General features: G+C 37.4%; 1 protein-coding gene across 2 annotated transcripts; it reads right to left on the bottom strand.

Annotated features, from left to right (window-relative positions):
- Positions 1-22: 22 nt before the first annotated feature.
- LOC131778086 (uncharacterized) lies at positions 23-22,824 on the bottom strand. Of its 2 annotated transcripts, XM_059094465.2 has the most exons (38): positions 22,719-22,824; positions 22,220-22,286; positions 21,789-21,914; positions 20,988-21,238; positions 20,793-20,901; positions 20,147-20,368; positions 19,467-19,580; positions 18,882-18,962; positions 18,448-18,585; positions 17,240-17,493; positions 16,554-16,653; positions 16,287-16,361; positions 15,428-15,678; positions 14,996-15,086; positions 14,199-14,573; positions 13,930-14,079; positions 13,290-13,512; positions 12,692-12,843; positions 12,089-12,319; positions 11,326-11,603; positions 10,599-10,707; positions 9,748-10,092; positions 8,063-8,086; positions 7,869-7,983; positions 7,706-7,777; positions 7,560-7,631; positions 7,014-7,085; positions 6,478-6,549; positions 6,301-6,372; positions 5,917-5,988; positions 5,498-5,575; positions 3,302-4,326; positions 2,576-2,727; positions 2,079-2,247; positions 1,699-1,759; positions 942-1,134; positions 402-533; positions 23-240 (listed from the first exon to the last, which is right to left on the bottom strand). In XM_059094465.2, exons 1-38 carry the CDS (start codon positions 22,788-22,790, stop codon positions 121-123), a joined length of 6,315 nt encoding a protein of 2,104 aa, XP_058950448.2. In that variant the 5' UTR covers positions 22,791-22,824; the 3' UTR covers positions 23-120. The 2 variants fall into 2 exon arrangements, with proteins under 2 accessions (XP_058950448.2, XP_066021055.1); XM_066164958.1 differs by lacking the exons at positions 23-240; positions 402-533 and having other exon boundaries at positions 999-1,134; positions 1,699-1,790.
- Positions 22,825-22,871: the final 47 nt, after the last annotated feature.

The raw sequence follows: 22,871 nt of genomic DNA, 5'->3' as shown, positions 1-22,871 counted from the left end.
TTAATGCCTCGAATTGTTTGAAAAGTGATGAAGAAACTTTATCAGATACTTAAACCCATGAGAAAGAACTGAATATCATCTCGTCCTTAGTAAATTGTCAAAGGAGGATCAAAATCTGGATCACAGTCTTGTTTCCATGAAAAACTCGCCCCAGGCTTTCTCCAGTAGTAGACGAACCATGACAGCGGTTGCGTTTGCTTCCCTTGCGCTAATAGGAAATGAGTCTAACAATTCTTGTATCTGTGGAACGAAAAAGCACGTAGAAAACAGCAGTATCACCCTTTGGCTACTTGATAAAACTTCGAAAGCAAAGCAGTTGTGGTAGACAAAAAACTCAAAGCAAGCGGAAAGTTTTTCGCACTTTACTTACAAATGATGCACATAGCAGAGAGCAAACCTACCTGTTGGTTGTCATCATTGCATCGCTGAGACATTTCTTGGAGCAGATCACCAAAAGACCTCACGTCATTTGCATGACTTGGTCCTTTGCATGCACGGTCAAAGTTCATCAGCCTTGCTTGCCACTGAGGGATCTGAAACGAAAAGCGCCACAGGCTCGATGAGAGAGCTCATAATTAATTAGTGAAGAAAAGAACGATCGAGGGAGAGGAGAAAAGGTAACAAAAGAGTGAATGAACTAAATTACGGAGGAAGGAGGGAATAAAAGGAAGGGCTAAAGAAGGGAATCAAAGAATTCACGAAAAAACGAATAAACGAACGTAATGTTTAAACAAAGTGAAAGAGTTAGGAAACAAATAGACGAATGAATGAATGAATGGACAGTTGGATGGCCTAGAAAATTACTGAGCGACTTAGAGAATGGAGGAATTCCCGAGGCGAACAAAGGACTAAATAACATGAATGATATAAAGGACGCCATCAACATAGCAGTTCCGAAGTGTGACAAAATGTATTTGTTACATGGGAAGTGCCATACTCACCCCCGGATTCTCAGTTAACAAGATATTTGCAGGTGTAATGCCATTATGATTCAACCCGTTCTCATGCAGATACTCCAAAGTCTTGATGATGTCAAGGGCAAATTGATAAACCAGAGTGAGACACATGGATGTGCGGTTCTTTTCCATGAAATTCGAGAGGGAGATTCCGCTTACATACTTGTAACAAAGCAAGCTGACAATAAAGTACAGACAAGAACAACGTCAGAGGGTGAGTTTGATAATTAAAAATTGCGTCTCTTACTAAGGAAGAAGAGCTTTAAAAGTTGTAAATTTAGAACAAGGGATGGGAAGCTTTTCCTTCGCCATTTTTGAATGAGGCCGTTTGATTTCTCTTACTACAGGCTGAATAATCGCTTCCTTTTGAAGGAGAGAGAGATTTATATATATCTTTACATATTTGCTACCCAAAAATGTTGAATACGATGTTACTGACGATAATTGAGGCCAGATTTTTGTAGATGATCTCAAAATTCACATTTATAATGACCATCATCTACCGGATCAGCACCTGTACACTTTTTATTAATTGTAACCAGGACTGTCGTTATTAATACCTAGATCATAACGTCATCCTTATCATTTCGGGAATTGTTATCATTATCATAAATTCATATTCTCTGTTGGACATTTTTGAATGTTGAAAAAGATGCTGAGACTGTGAATTTCGGATAAGTATGAAAAAGCTCAATTTTTGTGGAACCAAATTTATTCTCAGGCACACTCATCTCATTCATACCTCATATTCTCATTGGGTCGCGGAACATCTTCATTCGCACAAGATATTTCCAAAGCGTTTGCTGAAGAGGAAAGAAATCATGCACTGCAATTCTGGAGAATAAGATTGAATTGATTTTGCTCTTTGCACACTTAAAGTCGTTAAAAATAGATAGAGAATAAGAACTGTTTTAAATGGAAAACAAACTGTTGTGTTGTGTTTGGGAAAGGTGACAGGTTTTCCTTCTACTTTTGAGTTGGTGACCAGATACACTTGTTACATTCAATTTCTCTGCTGCTAGTTACATAAAAGAAACATTTCAAAATTCCCCATGTAATTATCTCTATTTTGGCCACCTTTTCCTCTACATAGCTATATAACTACGTAACTATACTTTTTACCTTCCGAGTACCACTGAAGAGCAGGAATGTCATTTCTGACCGCGCTTTGAGGTAAACATTTATACACTTCAAGTTCGTTCTCAAAAGTACTCCTTTTTCTCCAGCTAAAGCATTTCAGCAACACCTTGAAATTATTTCCTTTTGTCATTTCCTTAGCAACGAGATAGAACTATAAAAAAGAGATGTAATTGTGAAATGTTTCTTAACCAGTAACACAATAACATAATAGCCAAGGGGAGGTAAATTTGAGAGCTTCAAACGGGATTTAATTCTGCATTGTACGATGCATGTGCAAATGTTTTGGTCCACTGAGCTAAGTTTTAGATTCTGGTTAAGAAACAACCAATTCATGTTTGTCAGATGGAAATCTTGCATGCTGCTATGGTAGATGCTTTTTCTGAGGAGCATTTGCGCAGTGAAGGAAATGAAGATGGCCTTGTTATTCAAGTGATTGAGGAGCTAAAACAGCTAAAACATAAGCAGAAAGATTGACATACCACATCATCATCTTGATAAAATCCTGCAGCTTTCTCTAGTATATGTAGCTTCCTCCGCGGACTTTCAACTGATTCCATGTGGCGATACTCCGAGACAACTGTATCCTGCATGGATAAACTTTCGGTGGGCTCTCTTTGGTAACAATTGCCGCCTATCAGGAAATATTAAAATTTAATCAGTCAATATGATTCTCTTTATATTCATTGAGCTGACATATTTTTGCAACGATACTGAACTCAATTGTCCGTCATTGCCATATCACTGATTTATAAATATATGATATTACAATCTGGAGAAGCGAGAAGCGAAGGAATGTTGTACTTGAGACAAACGACACATGTTCTGTAGGAATTTTTCAAGGCTTGTCATGTGCTCTGCCCATTACTGGCAAGTCGACAAGTGCGCATTAGTGTGCTTGGTTTTTTTTTAAGGGTCAGGTGAATCAAGGATTTTTGAAAACGGCGAATTGAAATTTGCTGTCTCGTGTGATCCTTTGTGAAATTTATGTCAACATAACCAATTGCCTCGTTATACGGTAAAAGTAAAGTGGACCTTCACAGCAGCCGATGTACAGAATAGGCCACACTTGTTGTAAATTTGCAGTGACGCTTTAAGGACTTCTCCTGTAACATTTACCTCTATCCGGTTGAAATTATGAAACCAATTCTAGCTCCCTACTACTTACGACTGTTATTCGGTTAAGACTCAAGGTGGTCTTTACTTACAGCTGAACTTTCCGCCAAATCTCTTATTGAATGCAGATCTTAATTTTTTTCGTACTCCTAGAGTGGAGAAGGTGTATAGGATTGGATTGATGGCAGAGTTGACGGGCAGAACAAAAACTGCTATCCAAACTTTTGCTTCGTGTTTCGGATCATGAAAATTTCCACTTAAGGATAGAATACCGATAATGATAACTGGCATCCAGCAGAGAAAGTCCGTCAAAACGATGAAGAAAAGTCTTCTGGCTCTGGTTGACTCAGCTTTCAGGTGCTTTACTGAGGAAGAGTTAATCAGAGTCAAAGCAGTCCAGAATATTAAGGCATAAGCAGTCAGAATACACAATAACACAACGGAATTCAAAACGATGAAAAATGCCGTAGCATATTCCCATCCTGCAGGTTTATCCTCTGAGAACTGAAGCGGCAGGCAAACTGCTGAACTTCCAAAGAAGCCAAAACTATGGAATTTGTCATGGAAATAGGATATTCCTGTCCAGGGGATAAACGATATAATGATTCCAATTATCCATATACAAGAACAAATAATACGCACTGATTTCAATGATAAGGACTGCAGTCTCAGGGCAAATACGACACTTATAAGCCTGTCTATTGTTATAGTTAATAACATGAGAACAGACACTTCACTTGAAAGCATTGAAAGTGAGCCTGCGAATTGGCAGAGGTTTCCTTTTCTCCATGCAACGTCATGTTTGAAATATTTGCCTTTCCACTGAAGATCTTTAATGGCGATGATTAATAGGTATACACCCATCAAAAAGTCTGCGCAGGCTAAGTTAGTGAGTACAAAAGACTGAACTTTGTTGTCATCTCGAACACGAATCCTCCAAATGATCACTAATAAGTTGCCGATGAAGGCAAGCAATCCAAGGATCCAAATACACATGCGCAGTCCGTCGTTTTTCATTAAATCATCACAAGTCGAGAACGCTCTGTCAGGTGACTGGCATTTAAGGTTTGGAATTGTACTCATTGCGTAACAACATATGATGAATTGATCGAGTTTCCTACAAAAGATAATAGTTTGTATATAAAGGTCTGGGATTAAATTTTATGTCACATAATTTTGCTTGTGAGATATAGAAAGAAAACTAACAAACAACAAATTGCGACAAGATATAACAACTAAGTTTACAATTGGAACAATACATATTTTGTTCTGTGGAGAGAAAATGAGAAGATGAAGAGGAACAGTCAGGACGTTCACAGGAGCCTGTCGATTGTATCAAAGTTAGTTCAGTTATGCAAATGCAGACGAATGCAAAAGTCTCTTGTAGTCCACACTATGAATGCATCTTTCTTATCGACAAAACTAATCTCGTTTTTTGTGTTATGTTGCTTTCGATGAGAATATAGGTCGAGTTAGCTTTCTTGAAGTTCATGATACGGGCAGGAGTTCGTAAAACAGACTTCTGTACGAGAGACAATCGAATACCAATGAGTAAACAAGGTCTGGGCAAGTAGGCTTCTCTCCTTCTCCTCTTTTTTCTTGCTTCTTGATATGGCTTACTGATTTAAGCCGCTCTTATATCGGCGAGTTTTCTCTTGGCAATGAAGATGGACGAGTTGGTAACCAGTCCTAGTAAAAGAAGGCTTTTCAAGTACAAACGAATGCTAGCCCTGCAAGTACACGTGACCTCCTTCACAGCCGTTCTATGGATGTCGTGCAACACACGCCACTCAAGAAGCTTTTTTTTCGAGTGCTCTTGAAAATATTTATTTATTTACTACTTTGACGATCAAAAAATTGTCAAAGTAAATTACTCAAGTGTGATTGCGACATTATGTTGAGCTTGTTCCAGTTTATTTTTTTTTATCAATTGGGCTGATAATGTAAATTGACCATCGTAAAGAGTTTGTAAGCTGACGTTTCGAGCAGTAGCCGAATTCGTTAGAGCGAATGGCGATGTGGCCAATTTACATTATCAACCTAGCTGATAAAACTAAAATACCCTGTAACACCCCCACCGACGCAGCATCACAGCTTCTTTAGGAACTTACCCCCTTTAACCTATTATTTCAGTTTGAATGCGTAAAGATGATCTATGTTTTCTGTTTGTATAATTGACTTAAACAGTTGATATTATGGAGAAAACCACACTAGTTTTTTTCTTACTAGATCTAATCTGCTAAAATGTCATAACTATCAAAAATTAAACAACAATCAGAAGACCTTACAATGTTTTGAGGCTTGTCAACTCGTCGAAGGTGTCAGGATCAAAATCTGACTCTGATAGTGGGTTTCCATTGAGAAAACTGAAGATAGGAAGGAAAACAACGGATTCTTTTAATTTTTCAATAAAGTCATGTCCGGTCAAGTCCAATGAAAAGTGTTATTGAGATGTAAAGTTCCCTTTTTATTTATTATCACGACCTATCATTCCACTATAACGACACTTTACCCTATTGGCTCAATAAAACGAGTATAATATTTTTCCTCGCACGAGGCTAAGAAAAAATTTTCTAAGGCAACTAACATAATTATTAGGAAACATTGAATAAGATGTATTTTTCCAGCCTTGCCTTGCACGTAAGTGGGAATCTGAGCAACTTATTTAATTTTATTATTTCGATTGAGACAAGAATACGCTACTTACAGTGTCTGTAATGAATGAAGTCCTCTGAATGTTTCTCGCCGAATGTTTGTTAATTCATTATCGTGAAGATAACTAAAATTTGAGGGAGAGATCAAAATATATGTTGAATGTCGGTTTATCAGTTTACCGTAAGGAAGACTGGAGCAAAGTTACATATATAGGAGTTTCACTGCTATGACCCCGTCAGGCCATAAGAACAACATTAAACTTTAAGCTGCTTAGAGCTGACCCGGACTCACGACAACACTTGGGTATTGCACTGCTTATCCCTGTTCTCCAAACTGATCACGTTTTTCATGCAACCTCTTTCTTTCTTTCATTTATGAAACTGAAATCTGAAAGAAGATTTTATTTGTAGCAAATTGAAAAGATTGGTATACTCACAGAAAGGTCAAATTTTTCAGGCCTCGAAATGCATCAGCTTCAATTTTGTGAATCTTATTAGAACGCAAACCTCTGCTCAAGACAACACAAAGTTAGAAAATAAGAGAACTGTTTTGATGAGTACTACATCAGAATCGAAATGAAACAAAAATACACATTTAAAGATGTGTAGCTTACAAAACTTTCAACTCTTTTAGTTCTTGAAATACTCCTTGGCGAATTTCACGAAGTAGGTTTGATCCCATATCCCTGTGTTAAGAAATAAGAAGGGTTTTTCCAACCTTTAACTCCTTAAAGTCAGAATTTAAAGCAGTTCTGAAATAGTAATTCGTGGCGACCACAAAGATGCTCTTCATTCACGAAATTGAATGCAAGATCACTGGAAACAAGAAGTAATATAATACACGATTACCACACGTTTAATTCTGACGAGATACTTTGGTGAATAATGAACACCTGGTAAACAGTCGAATAGTTTGTTTACATAAGATAATTTGTCAGACAACTTTAACCCTTTGAATCCCCGAGTCACACCCTCAGGTCAAGCAAATAAAGCCGGAAATGATCACTAACTAAAGAAACTCGAGCTCCTGATTGCTAAACAAATCCTCCTTGTCGGCACCTTAGGAATCGTATAGAGAATAGTGTGGAGAATATGCACACTGACGTTAAGGTGTAGAGGGTTAATGTATATCTAACAGCTGTGTCCTCACAGTGTGTGAAGTTTGGACAATCCTATGAAATTCTCTCTTGTCACTTGCTCAAGGAAGTTCCCATTCAGTCTCCTGAAATTTTTAAAAGATATCGGGGTTCGTTGGACATTATATCATTTGTATTTTTGTTCGGGCGTATTGTCTTACATTATGACAACAGGAAACTATGAAGAACTAGAATAATTGATCGAAAACGTTTCCATAAAAAGATACCTATCATTAGTTTTGTCGAGAAATAAACATTAAGTATAACATAAAAAGGTCAAAAAGGGAGAATTCAAAAGGGCTAACAGTTTGAAATCTGGAGCTTGGTTCCGAGCTCTTGGCATTTGTTGTTTCTTGGGTAAAGAACTTTACTTTCAATGTGTCTCTCTTTAGCGTTGTACGATAGGAACTGATAAGCAGACCAAATGCTGGAAGCAACCCTGTCCTGGCACTGACATCCCGTCCACGGGAATAACAGCACTCCTGGTTGCGAAAACCAGAGGCACGTGTTAAGTACATTACGGTTCGACACGATTTAAAAAATAAAGTTATGCAACTTACAGTGTCTTTAAAGCGGTGAGTTTCTTAAACGGGGAATTTTCCATGTCGAGTATAACATTGTTACTGAGGTCTCTGTGGAGAATTTTTGCAGTTAGTACCCTGAGATGCTAGAGCAAGATAAAGTGCAACAGTAAGATCAAACTTACAAGTATTCCATGAACTGGAGTCTTGGAAAATCTTTGATATTAACCCGACTTATTCTGTTTTCACCAAACAGCCTGAAAAAGGAATATTATCATATACGAATATTAATAAACAAAAACGCGCTCTTGATCAACTTCATCATCCTCTCTTCCGTTCAATACTCACACGACTGCTGTGGTTTCTGGATAATGACCTGGTAAAGAAACCAAAGAGTCACTCTTTACCAGCACCTTGACGTCACTTCCGGGTAATCTCGCACAAGTGCAGCCTCGAGGACAACCTTATAGGAATGTTAAGGAGCCACGTTATTTAGTGAATGTGATAAGGAGATAAAAGTTTTCATAGATATTTGTCCTCACCTTCGATGCAAAAGGTTCTTTTTCCTGAAAAATGAGTAAGAAGAACTGCTGTTTTAGGATTGTATCTAATTAACTTGTCATTCAGAGAAATACCTTGCATAACTATAACCTGGAGAATCGGTTTTGACAGGTTTAAGCAAATAATCAGCAATTATAAATCAAGGATCACTATTCGAGTTAGAGTAGCCTTCTACATCTTGGCAAACTCTCTCAAATCAATTAAAGTCACTTTTTCGAATAAAGGGGCTACTTAAACGCTGGACGTTGCGTATCTCCTCTCATGTGCCAATTAAATCTTCTCCTAAAAGCGTATTTATAAGAATCTCTAAAGGAAAGATAAGCTCCAGAAACCAGAAACAGCCAAACCTGTATTAATCGGTCACCCACGGGGAATGGCGATGTGAACAAATAATATTTTTCGAACGCTTAATAAAGGTTCCACAGAATAGAAGTAATATAAAAAACGGTTCTAACTTTATGCCATAGTTGACCACTTAATTTTCAAAAACACTTCTTACATTGATTTCGGAAGAAAAATATGGATAAAAGTTTGCTTAAAAGATTATTCTTAGTTTCAGTTGAGAAGTTCCGCATTAAGTGATCGTTTATTACAGGCGGAAGACAATCCAACCTTGAACAGGCCGTTGAGACTCTCAAAGCTAACCACGACCGTTTTATAGTGCACGTGGCGACCGCTAAATAGAGATGAAAATTACGGTGATTTAGGGGAAACAGATTTGTGACCTTGAAAACCGACTGCTTCATAAAGGGTGACCACTTAATATGGTGCCGCTTGATATAAGTTCGACTGTATCCTTTATCTCAGACATAAGAGAGTGAAGACGAATTTATGATATTGGTCCTTTAACTCGCATGAGTAACCGCCCCAAAAATTCCTCTTTACAACATCATTACAATACCAATCATACAAGTGACGAGAATGTAGAAAATCCTACAAATTGTAGCAAAGCCAAGAGAATATAAACTCTTGGCAAAGCTCAATGGGTTACGTCTTTTAAACTATCTGCTAAAGTAATTAAGAATAATTAAACCAGTTGTGCTATTTCAGGAAGCATTTTTTTCCCTCTGGAAGTAACCCTTTCTTTAGCAGCATAACCCTTTAAATAAGGGGATTTTCAGTTGATCAAATACCAAATTCTCCAAAGCTACATCATGAGAACTGTATAGCAGACAGTAAGAATAATTACTAAAAAGATCTTAAGAGTAGAAGGGTTAAAATTCCATAGAGTAACCTAGCCTGTACACAAGAGCGAAGGGCTGACGTTCGAAATGTTAGATTTGAAACCCTTTACGGTGGTCAATTTACATTATCAACTCATATTATAAAACCAAATTATCTTATTTTTACAATTGAAAACTAAATGAAAAGGTAGCTTGAATCAACAAAGGATTTTTTGCTACAACCAGAGCAGCAAGTATTTGTAAACTTTGAGCTTGCACTGCCAAGTGAATTGTTTAATTTCAAATGGCTACATTCAGAGTCAAGTTTTAAGAATATTTTCGGACAATTTCCAAAAGATAAAGTTACACTTTAAAATCTAATGAAAGGAGGTTTCAATAAACTTGAGCGTGTATTTTTCAATGATGGAATAAGCTGAGAAAATACCTTGTGGCTGAAAGAGATAAAACTAAAAGTATGCTGAGAACTACACTGCAAGTCTTACCTGGTTTAGTAGTATAGTTCGCTTTGAATCCTGTATTTATGCCGGCTTCATTTGCCCTGAATATTATTGTTAAAGTGTTCGAAGATGATTCTATCACTTGTGGGTATGTATGGCCACAGTATTTCCCTATAGTTCGTGACCAGTCATTTCCACCGTCTCGAACTTCTACGTAGTCATTAGCACACGTGGGGTGAGGCTCAATCGCGAATGACTGAAAATGGAGACGTATGGTGCGATTCTCCTCAGTGGTCACGTGCCAACTGCATGTCACGTTGTTTGGGTAATATCCGGGATATAGCGGTGATACAATAAATCCGAAGCTTTTTGCTAGAGTTTGTCTGCAAGCTTAAGGCAATACAATGATAGTGACACTGATATTGATTGTGATAGTAATCATAATAACTCTTATACTATTAATAATAATGATGATGATGATGATGAAAATAGTATTTATAATAAAGGTAAAAATAATGTTGGTATGCAAAGCCAAGAGAATATAAACTCTTGGCAAAGCTCAATGGGTTTCGTCTTTTAAATTATCTGCTAAAGTAATTAAGAATAATTAAACCAGTTGTGCTATTTCAGGAAGCGTTTTCTCCCTCTGGAATTAACCCTTTCTTTAGCAGCATAAACCCTTTAAAGTAAGTTGGTATTCACCAAGTGTTCTGGTTAATGATAAGGTTCACTGAACGACATTTTAGTCAGAGGTTTCCTCCCTCTTGGTTTGCATTTTTTTTTCAAGCTGGCAGTATAGAGAAAAAGGAAAGTGGCGCCAGTCGATGGAACCTTTCAAAGAGAAATTTCGTGGTTCCCTTTTGATTCGTATTCTTAATTAATGGTCAATCTTATACCTTTCTGAGCTGTTGACGGTTGAGGCGAGCAGTACGTCTCATGTGACATCACAATACCTCCAAAGGCAAGGTAACCTGGCTTTCCATCCAGCTCGCCGACAATACTCAACTGCAAGTACACGACAGGAAAAAAAAAAAAAAACCTTTCGTTTTGTTATCATTCGATTCGCAGGCTCTAGCCATCAGTGTAGAGGTATAGTGACGATTAAAATTGCCAGTTCAAATGAAGAACCTTAAGTAATTGAAGAAATTTTTAATTAAGTTTCGGATAATTTTGGTTGAGCTGGTAGGTTCCAGTAGTAAAAAAGCGGCGAATAGGTCTACACATGTAATAGGTAACAACTGGGCAGAAAAGTTCCTTTCATATAAGAATTTTTGTCATCTTAAAAAGCTCGTTAAAAGCGATATTAGTCCGAAATGAAAGGTAACAAAAACTATACCACGAAGAGTAGAAATTGAGGTGAAAAAATTGGTTTTCGTTTAGAATCATTGTAGTTTTAAAGTTGTCTGTAGAAACGAAATTAAAGGACCTCTTAGAGGAACTAAATTGCAAGCCGGAAGTGATCTGATACTAAGAGAGGTTGCGGAAAAAAAATATCGAATATTTTTCGTTCTTATTTCAACATACCCTTTAAAAACTATATGCAGCTTTGTATGCAACACCTACGTCACAACAGTATAATTTACTTCTTTGCTGTTCATGATTAGTTCAAAATGTCATGCTCACCCGAAAAATGGAAGTTGTACTAATTGATGTTTGCCCGTAATGCCAAAGGCTGCTTGAAAATCCAGCTCCTTTGCCGTCGACCCAGATTGGCTGCCTTTCAAATCCATATTGCGTCTCTTGATAAATCTTAAGCGACTTCACCCCACGACCTACCATTTTGTACTTAAATCTCAAACATTTGCCGAACGCTTTTTCAGACTTGGGCAGCCATGGACTTACAAATGTTGCAGTCTTCTCGCCAGTGACGACAGGATTGCCTCTCATAACAAGGGTTGGTCCTTCAAAACCAATGAAATATGAATTAATAGTCGTTACACTTTCATATAGCGGCATATAAACCCCAGTTCGAAACTTCATGTTTAGAGTAATTTTAAACTTTTGTAGTGTTCTGATCTATACAGGCTTAACATACCTTCATACGCTATTGTATGATTAAAATAATATATTTCATGATGTATAAAAAATACAGAAGAAAATACACAAAAATGACGACTGTACAAGTGCATAGTAGCCTGTATTGATCTGCATTTCAGGAACTCAAATAACAATTTTCCTTCATTTTTGACAATTCGATACTCTGTTATTGAGAAAAAGTAACTCAAATCAATTATATTACTATTAAAGCTAGGAAGCTACCATTGGAAGGTGGGATACATTTTTTCTGGTTTATATTAAACGGATCGCAATTAATAGTATATGTATACTTATTTTGTGCGACATACAGTTAAGTGTACCCCGAACTGAAAGTTAGATCCTAGCTCACCGCTATGTTCATTGCATATGGAGGACTTCTCCTCCTGAAATTTTTCCTTCATCTTCTTTCTTACAGCCATCCAAGATAAAATATCACCCTCGTCTTTACTACACCCATATGACATATGAATTATTTCATCTTTCGTCATAGAATAACTCCAAAGATTGAAGTTGCTAATCTTGGCAAATATTTCAGGGTTGTGACTTGTTTCCATCAAGCTGATTGAGATTCTTCCAGTGCCTGTCAAAAACGAAACTTTCAGTAATTAAAAGGGAATCAAATTTGAACTTGATTTGATTTTTAATGTCTTAATAATTTCAATTTAATTTCATTAATTTCATAAGCCTCTTTCTTGCTGTTGCCAATAATTGTGAACGAATCTCACATTTAATCAGATCCATTTAAAAATCATTAAAACAAGACACGGATTGATTCAACACCCTTGAGAATAGATTCAACAGAATTTGGGCTGAGTGCTAACGAAACACTTGCGTTCATTTGTAGTCGTAAGAATTTCGTCCATGTTATTATAATGGAACAAAGAAATATGCATTTGAAGTGCAAAAGATATACTTTCTACATAAATATCTTAGCGTATCATTTCCTAATCACCCGGTATTGCTCTCATAGTTGTAACAGGTTCAGCTTTTATCGTAACTCCTGCTGCTTTTCCATCCTTGTATACATGCCATTGCCGTAAACTTGATGTCCACGTGACGCACAAGTGGTACCACTGACCATAATTAATTGGCAAATTACTTCTTCTGTCATGGAAAGAAAAAGTTTTAATTCTTAGATTTCGTGCATGAATGAGATATGATAAGAACAGCGAATCGCATATTTATAGGAAAAATATCGAGGAAATACTTGTATCAAATCACAAATCGCCTGTGCAGAAAAACTTTGCTCCGTAGGAATTGAATATATTTTGCTGACAATCAAATATTGAATTGCATTTAATGAAAGTTAATCGTGGGAGGGAGGGAGGGGATACTTTAAGTGACACATTTAACTGACACATTTTTTAAACGGAATGTAAAACACGTTACTCTATAAAGAAAATGCAACCCAATTATAGCCAATCAAATAGTACCACCCCATCCATCCAAGCAGCACATTTCCTTTATATAATAACTAGGAAGTACCCCTCCCACCCCCCCCTCCCCCTTCTAGATTTTTCAAATACTAATTGAAATTTCATTTTGCTTACATTGTGGTATTTTTTATAAAGGTAATCTCCAAGGTATTCTTGCTCGTCAAACTTAATCCAAAAACCTTCTCATCATCTGAGGTAACACGATATTCTAACTGCAGACTGGACTTGGTAGCTAACCATAAGCATAATGTCATCGCAGTCAAGGGTGCGTCGTTCTTAATATCTATGTGACTCTCGTCTCCAACTCGCAAGCTGATGACGATGCTTTCTTGTTTTTCTTTAAAGAGAAGAAGTATTTACTTGCTTTAGTACATTCACGTGACTCATTTTATACCGATGAATGAAGATAAAATATGTCCGAAAAATCTGAACTCTATGATTTATGCACTAACTTGAACATTCGAAGTCGTGTAAAAGACGGCTGAAATAACAAAGACAAGTACGAAAAAGTTTGACATGATCGACTAGTTTGTTGCAGGTAAGTAGTTGCAGCTCGATTAGATGTTTCCAAAAGTATTATACTTTGAAAAAAACTACCTCTAATCGAGAGAACAGGTCTTTTGAAATTATAAACAATTTCCCTGAGATCCGTCAGAACTAACGTTTTTAGTCTATGATTTTTGCCGTCATATAGGCGATTGGTTGCATTTCTTTTCTTTTCTATAGTACTTTGTGGTCTTTCCAATTCCCTAACCTATCGCTTTCTTGGCTGAATTGTTCCTATCGTGGTTGAAATCGTCGTCAAGGCGTTTCATCTTATCAGCAGTAAAGAGGTCCCAAGTGGAATGCAGCATTTCATTTTTCCAGCTCCACCATTCATCGTGTTGGTGATGCTCTTTTCCTCCTTGGACAAAAACCAAAACACATCGTAAACTCTTATTTGCTTATAACTTGAAAACAAAAAAACCAACAAAAATGACATTAAAAAGAATGAAACCCAGAAAAGATGTATATAACGGAAACCTTTTCCATCATATCCACAATATCGTTGATCACAATACACAGGAGCAGCCAGTTTGTAAACGAAAAACTCGCCACAGTTTTTTACTTTTATTTTTAGCCGCCATCGACACTTTGTACTACCCAGGACAAAACAGACATTTCGTGATACCACGCCGTCTTCAACGGTTGGGTGAACTCCTTCCATCCATCCAGGATATCTGGCTCCACAACGTCGAAAAGGAACCTGCTTCTCGGGGAGCTGAGTTCCTGCTGCGCCAGTAATTCTGTACCAGCGGTTGAAGTCTAGAGTATCATCACATTTGTCCGCTGTTGCCGAGTAGTTCACCAGTCTATCGGCAGTGTTGAGGGTTAAATAATTAGAACATTTAACAGAAGCTGTAAAGGCAAAAAAAAAGCGAGAGTTGAGTTTCGCTATCATAATTTCCTATGATAGCTAGTAAATAAAATTTTAACCGAGAACATATGAATGGGGTTACGTATATAATCATCCTTGAAGTTTTGAGCATCAATTACCTAGAGAAAATCCAAATCGCCAAACAACGGAAATATCGAATACTACGAAATTACAGCAAGCCTCGAGGAGAATACATTATCTTTTTTTCCAACAAAGTTAACAAACTGTCCTTGCACATGATCTCGATCTTCATTTTCAACTTCAGTAATTATGTATGCAGATAAAAAGAGAGCATCCTAACTTCTCAGAAATAGTGGCCTAGCAATTAATTATTTTGGTTTGACTTTGACTATAATGTGATACAATTTTTTTTTTGCGTGTTTAGTTCATTGTGGTTACTTACTTGCAGTTTCATTACAAATCTCGTTAGAAAACGAGATGTCATCGATCTTTATAGTCGCCTGATTTTGCTGTTTTGACCCCAGAAAAACGACCTCAAATAAGACAAAAAGAGAAGGAAGGTATTTCATCTAAATTTAGATAACGGCGAGGAAGGCTTCTATTGAGTTAACACTGTATATTACTTCAAGCAAGTGAAGTATAGTTCTCCGCGAGTAATTTGGTATATGATGTCTGATGCAGAGAGTTGGGCATTGAGAAGCGGCTGGTCTTCAAAAATTAAGGTGCATCGCAGGGAAATTAAATGTTTATTGCTTAAATTCTTACATCTCAAATTAATGCAGACCTTAATAATGCTGAGAGGCAAAGTTAAAATATTGTTAGATTTAGCTGAATATCTTGATCGTAATAACTAGGATTGACCTCTGTTCGTTACCTGGAATTTACTACCTGCTCTTTGTAACGGAAGTTGAATAAACGTCCAAGTTGGAGTTTCTTCGTCGACAGACCAAAGCGTTGACGAAGAATTTGAATCAGAACCGTTTACCAGCAGCTTTAAGGATCTCCTGAAATATTCTCCTTCACTTTTAAACCAGAATCGAATGCATCTGACTTGAATAGAATCAATGAATGGACTCATCAGCTTTCTGTATAACTCTTTGCTACTCTGAAGAAACAAGTATTTCTCTGTAAAGTACAAAGCAAAGGAAGAAGACGCAGTTAAAAGAAGATATCAAAAATAAGGGTGAGAATAACAAGTTTCAATGAAAGCAAGTTACCGGTGGTCTGCCACCGCCTCTATTATCGCTGTCTGTTTAGCCGGCGAGCAGGCTCTCGTGTTTGAGTCTACTTTTCTACATGCGCTTTCACACAAGTGAGTTAGAGCCAGTAAGGGGTCTTGAAATGGCAGCCTCCCCGCAAGCCATTGATTTTTGTATTTCCTACGTATATTCATAAACGTAGTATTCTGGCTGGTCAGGAATGACTGTAAAATCACAGAGGTGTGAATAAAAATTGAACAGCCCTCTATTTAATTCTAGAATTCCAGAATTTACGTTTGCGAGTCTCAAGATTTCAATTTTTCCTTGGGTAGCATGCCTCTAGACCCTCCTTGGAGAAAGGAGCCTCACAGCCCCATTTCTGGGCCTAGCTGTCTATTGCACCATCGCCAACCGCTTATGGAAAAAGAAAGCCCTGCTGAAAATATTCTTAATGTTCTGTTAACTTTATGCTGTACCTTGTTATGATCTACTCAGATCTGTGGACAGCGTTTAGGTTAAGGATCCACAACTAACCTGCACTGTGAATCTTCCATTCGGGATCTCCAGTCCAGCCACACATATCTTCACTAAAATCACAATCAGGACTAACTAGGAAAGAAGCAAGAAACAGAATTTGACTCTTTTCTGGGGAGTTCTAGTACGGTTATCAGTCGTTGAGTTGATAAATTTTCGTTTCTTTTCAAAGGTAATGTTTTACAGTGAACACACCATACTGTCTTTAGTTAGCTTACAATCACGGAAATGGAAGTCAGTACAGAATAAATTACTTGTTCATCTTACCTTGGTTTGATATATGGGTGCAGGAGCCGTCTATTACACTTAGGTCGTCCAATGCAATGTCCCCCTCAAGGCCATTACCAACTTGGGCCTCGATCACGAACTGTCCAAAAACAATCGTACAAAAAGGGAGTGAATTTTTCAGTTGAATTGGTGCTCTCGACAAAATTCAAACTCTAGTGGAGTTTCGGGCATGAAAGTTTCAGTTTATTTCTACTCTAACTAGGATAAGACGATGGTCTGCGAAACATTCAGAAAAAAGTGAAAACAATCCCTACATCACGTTTTTTTTTCGAAGGAGGGTCTCAATGAGGTGATGGCTTTTACGGCTAACGGTTAAAATTTTGGCCATTTTACTGCTAACCGGTTAACTTCCTTCTTTTGTGACTCGAAAAGGATTCATACGTTTAAATTTTTTAACGACTAACGGTTTTTTTTTGCCGTTTTACGACTAACAAAGAACAAAGATCAAAACACTTTGACCCGGGCAGGTATTGAACCCAGAACACTAGACCCTGAGTCCAGTGTACTAACCATTAAGTTTCCGCATCTCTCTTGCCGTTAACGCCCAAAATCTGATACGTCTAACATAGTTAATCTCTTCGTCATTTGCCCCAACTTCCTTAATTAATCATTACTATGTATGTGGATTGCCAAGTCACGCACCACCTCATTTCCAATACCTATACCTTGTATGGACTGTCATTCTGAATAGTAGTCTGTGCAAAGATCCATCTATCTCCATGATCCCTCGATCCCTGCTGCCAAACCGTCATCTCCGACCGCTTTGTCTTAAGGAGGATGTTTAAGGTTCCAATGTGTCTTCCGTGCATGTGATACCAGAACTGCACACATGCAGGCTCTTTTGGTATCAACCAGTCGCTGATGAGTCGAGCTCGGTCCCCCGGGGACTGCTGTGAAGCCTCAATAAAAATGTATACACCTGAAATATTGCAAAATTGTTGATATGGCATCCGACGAGGATACAACCATGCAAAAGGAGGATAACTCGTTACTTTGTAGCATTCAAGTGTCAGCTTTTAAGTCCGGGTGATTCCATTCTTCAAGTTACAGAGTGACCGATTCGTCTCCAAGATTCTTCTCTATATTTTCTATACTCTGCCTTTTATCAGATTGTTTATTTCCCGTAACTAGATACTCCATTACAAGACATCGACACTTGTGTCAGTTCAAAAACTTGAGACTAACGCAAGTTGAAGGTAAAATTATTTTCCATTATAGATAATCAATGCTAAAGAAATGCTAAATTTCTCACAAAAATACTAGGTAATAAAGGAAACTAACGTGATTTACACAATAAAACAAAATCAGCTGTTAAAGTAGCAGGAACAGGGCAAATAGGGTTTGTAGACTTGCGCCCAGGGAAGGAATCTATGGTACCGACGGATCCCTAATGAAACCCTAATGAAATCCCTCACGAAATTATACTATTTTGCTGTTTCCGAGTTGCAAAAAGTGCTGGTTAATGGAGTATTCGGTTTGAAATACAATGGAACCTTTTCTACCCGCCAACTCTAATTTTCACAACTTCATGACAACTCGCTTAAGTTGACAATGCTTTGTATCGCAAGGATGAAGTCTGTAGTACTAAAAGCGAACGTCACAAGAAACTGACTCTGACCTATTCTGAAAGTCAATATTTTGTATTTTTGAGATGTTTATAGTGTGTTTCGTATACTATATTTCACAACAGGCATTTTTTTTAAAGTGTTGAACTAGATGTTAAAACGGGTCATATCCCCCTTCAAGGGGAACCTCAACCTACTAGGATAGGCAGGCAGGGAATAACTGGCTACTTGAAATGAAGAGAAATAAAATAAAAGTTTGCATCAATTTTATGTAACGTTGATAAATTTCCTTCTAATAGATAGTTTACCTTTTTTTGAGAATGTGGTGTGATCACTACTGGGACCAGTGTTGAGTGATGGGGTTTTTCCTGAGCCATAACTCCATTGGAACTCCATGCTGATATCACTAGATAACCCACATAAACCATTTTCAAAGCCACAGTAGCCTGAAAACAAATATTTTTTAATAAGACTATTTTTTAATCCTCCTTTCTTTGAAATTTTGTTCACTGACACAAAAAAGTAGCCCAGAACTAAGTATTTTTGGCATCTTCGTGCGATGAGGCTAATGTTTCCTTTTCTTTTTCGAGATTTCTGTAAAACCAAGATAGACTTCACTCCCCAGTTTTAGCGGTCGGTCTGCTCATCCGATTTAACTCGTTGGTCTCAAGGAAGAGAGGATTATTTCTAACTCGCCAAGAAAAACAAGGTTTTTGCTGAGATAAACAAGTACAAACAATACCTCTAAATGAAGAACACTGCCGCTTTGTTTTTCCTTCATGTACCACGCAATTTAGGTTGTTCAAGGGACAGCTAGATGAGCCTGTAACATAAGGGGCATAGATACTTTGTTTGAACTTTAATGACAATGAGATTATTTATTTCCAGTGGGTCTTACTATTTTTCTGAGACGAAGACCATGGATTGTAATTCTTTCAAAGGTAATTTTTACAGTGAACACACCATAGTTGTAGTAGTACATTAAAATGTATATTACAGGTTGCTGTGGTTCAGAATATATTAGCTCGCAGATGGCGTCAAATTGTGATAAGAAAAAAAACGTGGTACACAGCCGAGTGTGTCACACGGACAGACACACGGAGACATGAAACCCATTTGTTTTATAGGATGAAAGAGCAGAATGTTGTTAATGGTGACGTCATCGACGCGTCTGTCCTCCAGTCGATAATAGCAATCAAAATATGCATATATACATATATACACATATATATATATATACATATATATATAAATATATATATATATATATATATACAATTCAGCTTAACCGTCATAAAAAGCAAAATAAGAAAGACGCTATGCTTACCACACACTGCAGAAAGATGCGAGTTGTCGGCGCACGAGTTGTCATCCGTTTTACAAGTGGCGTACCATGGGATGCAGTTTCCAGCAACACACTGAAACTCAGGACATGTCTTCTCTGGAATAATTTATTATTATAATTGTAAGTTCCTCGTAAGATAACCTGTTTAATAGAGAGTCTCGAACTTGAAAATCAATTGAAAACGCTGTTAATCGTTGTATCGCGTGGTGGAACACTGATAGAAAAAATGAGTCCTCAACCCTGACTTGAACCTTTGTATTTTGATTTATCTTACGCTCGTGACTAACTGAACTCGTAACAAAATGAAATACTTCTTCTTTTGTTTGATGAACGAGCTCAAAATTTACCATCTTTGATATTCAAAGTACTATATTTATACACATGACACATAACACTTTCTTCATTACAGTATTCAGGATGTTTGTTACATGCACCACCATCGAAATCCTTGGGCCTAGGGGTTGATCATCCTCTTCTCTAAACCAATAAGAATTGTTAAGTTTTTAAATCACGAAGTGCAATGAAACAATTTGCAATAAACACGAGCAATGACATACCATTTTCGAAAAGAAAACTAAGACTATTTGAGGATAAAGAGGAAGAGGTTGTCTTTCTTTCCTGCTCCCTTTTGCTGTTCATTACATAAATTTGATGTTCCCTACCGCAGTTTGCCTCGTCGGAACCGTCAGGGCAATGTTGAACCCCGTCACATAAGTTGTTAACACGAACACAATTGCCGTTGCCACACTTGAGTTCGCTGGAAAGGCACGCACAATCTCGTTCATCTGAGTTGTCGGTGCACGCCAAGTCTCCATCACATCGTAGAGATGATGCAACACACTGTCCATTATCGCATTCAAATTCGTCGCCGTTACAACTGAAGCCTAAATCGTTAAAAAAAAAATTCTTCCGTCTGTATTTGTGACACTGCCACTTCAAAAAATTTGAAAGCAACCATTAACATCACGATGGTTTTTATGTTTCTCGTGATGCAATTTTGTTTTAACGACTTTAAATGGTTTAACGTTGAAGTTTACCTGCTGATGCATAAAAGTCTCATATAACTTTTCCCGACGTAATTTTTCATCGACTGACACTCAATTTTACTGAACATCTGACGTTTAGTTACAAATTACTTCTTGGCTTGCCACCTAGGATGTTGCTTTCACTTACATAAAAATGTGTATTGCTGCAAGAGCCAGCGGAAAGGTGTGATGTTCTCATTTGGTACATTGTCCATAAATAGCATAATGTTCTTGTTTTTATTACTTTTGTCTGAGTTATACCGCATGCTTTTGTTTTTCTCACCTGGAGAAGAGAAGACTGGGTATACCTCACAGTCATTGGTCGATATTTTAATTTTGCCGATGGCGATAGCAATTTCTTCAACACCGTTAGAGAAGCCTCTGAAGATCAGCTAAAGGACGTTATGAAATATATGGTTACTTCATCATTGTTCACAACAATTCTTTATAAAAAGCTTCCAGATTATCATTTTGTTACCTTGGAAGTCTGTCTTTCCTTCCAAGGCACTTGACCTCTTGACCATTGGTTCCCATGATACCCAACGAGACTGTACAGAAGCACTTCGCTTTCGTCGTGAACCGACTTTAAACTCACGTTGAAATTTGAAGCAGATTTACTCTGCATCAAGAAGCTAAATGTCAAACATAAAGGGACAGACTCTCCAGCCGAAATCGGGGGTGTTTCTAGTATGACGTAGTTATGAGTGCCACCGGTATACGCAAAGTTACCTGAAAGAAAAAGTCAACTGGAACAGGGTTGACAAAAAAAACGCTATTCATTAAATTCGGTAGAAGGTGTAGTTTGAATGGTGCGAAAAAATGATTACAAAGGTTGGTAATATGAATTTAAAGACGCTTCGGAGTGTTTTGGTAATGTTATCAAAAGGGAAACTAGTGCGCCTATGACAGAAAACAAGTCAAGAGATTTCGAGTTATTAGTCATTTCTCTAATCCTTTTTGGACGAGAAAGTACATAAATATTAACCATTTGGATGAACTTTCTGACCTATTCAAAGGGTTATAAAACTTTGCGGAGTACTATGAGTCGTCACATCTTTTTAAATTTTAGCTCGGCCTTGCATCATGTGTTCCAATTGGGATGCAGATTGTTTCCGGCCTGAAGCATCATATAATTATCTTTTCATTTTAAAGACTATAAGCAAGTTTAATCGTCGAGACCAAAAAAATATTGACACTGAGACACAGTAGACTTCTAATGTCTCTAGATTTAAAGCACTGACCATTTCAACGGTGTAAACTACAAATATGAAATTTATACCTCTTTCACCGGTTCTGTTTGTTTGGCTTGAAAACCTCCACTTCTCGCCAGTTTTTCCATCGCCATTTTTCCAGTTCGGGCAGAGTCCTAATGGGCTATCAAAAGTGCACTCCTCAATAACAGATTCTGAAAAAAATCGAGCGAGAAAACTGAATTTTCTAATCCACTCCTTTAATTAAAAGGTGAATGGTTTATTACTTAATAAAGAAATTTCATATCAGAGCAGTTCAAGGAACAAGTTCATGATAAGATAAATGTTTGAGTGTTGTAAGTATGAAACACTTTTGTTATTGTAATAATACGGAGGCTATATAAACTAAGTAGAAGTTGTCCTTTACTTGGTTAGCGATTGTTCAGTTTCCTTGAGTATTGTGTTGATCTTCGATATTTTATCCATCATTACTGTGTTAGGATAATTATTTTGTCCTTACCGTTAACAATTATGTATCCCAAGTGGCGTCTTCTGACAGGCGATTCATTTATGAAAGAGTAATGGACCTTGCGAAAATGCAGAAATTAATTTAAGAAGCTAAATTACGCACGCCTTGTAGTTCTTACTTTTGGATTATTGGAGGAGAGACGCAGAGATGACGACACCATTAAAAATTGTTTGCTTCTTTGTTATATGTTATTGCCGCGTAGACCACAAAAGACTTCAAATTAGGGTAAGAACATCAGTGACACCTTTATGTGCGCCTCGTGTGCCAAGTTTTAGTTCTTACCACATTTTGACGTCATCTGTCTTCTACAACTGCACAGACGCACGGCCGCGTGGAATCTATTTGTTTATTCAGAGATTAATCTTAATAACGTATTGGTTCGTATTGGTCAATATTGGTCAGTATTTAGTATTGGCTATTATTTGTTAGTATTGGTTAGTATTGGTTAGTATAGATGGGAGAAAATGTAATAAAGCTTTGTGAAACTTACCTTCGCCCCATATCGGCCAGGTTGTACTGAAGCAATTACATCGAAGTCGAAGTGTTTTTCCTCACATGTCATCGTTAGCGAGTTGTCCACAGTGTGATTCTGTCCAAATACGTTAATTCCTAGTGTTATTGTACTATTTGGACACCATATACC

Source organism: Pocillopora verrucosa, chromosome 4 (genome assembly GCF_036669915.1).
Source record: "Pocillopora verrucosa isolate sample1 chromosome 4, ASM3666991v2, whole genome shotgun sequence".
NCBI lineage: Eukaryota > Metazoa > Cnidaria > Anthozoa > Scleractinia > Pocilloporidae > Pocillopora > Pocillopora verrucosa.
Note: the sequence above shows the minus strand (reverse complement) of the source record. Positions and strands in the feature narration are given on the sequence as shown.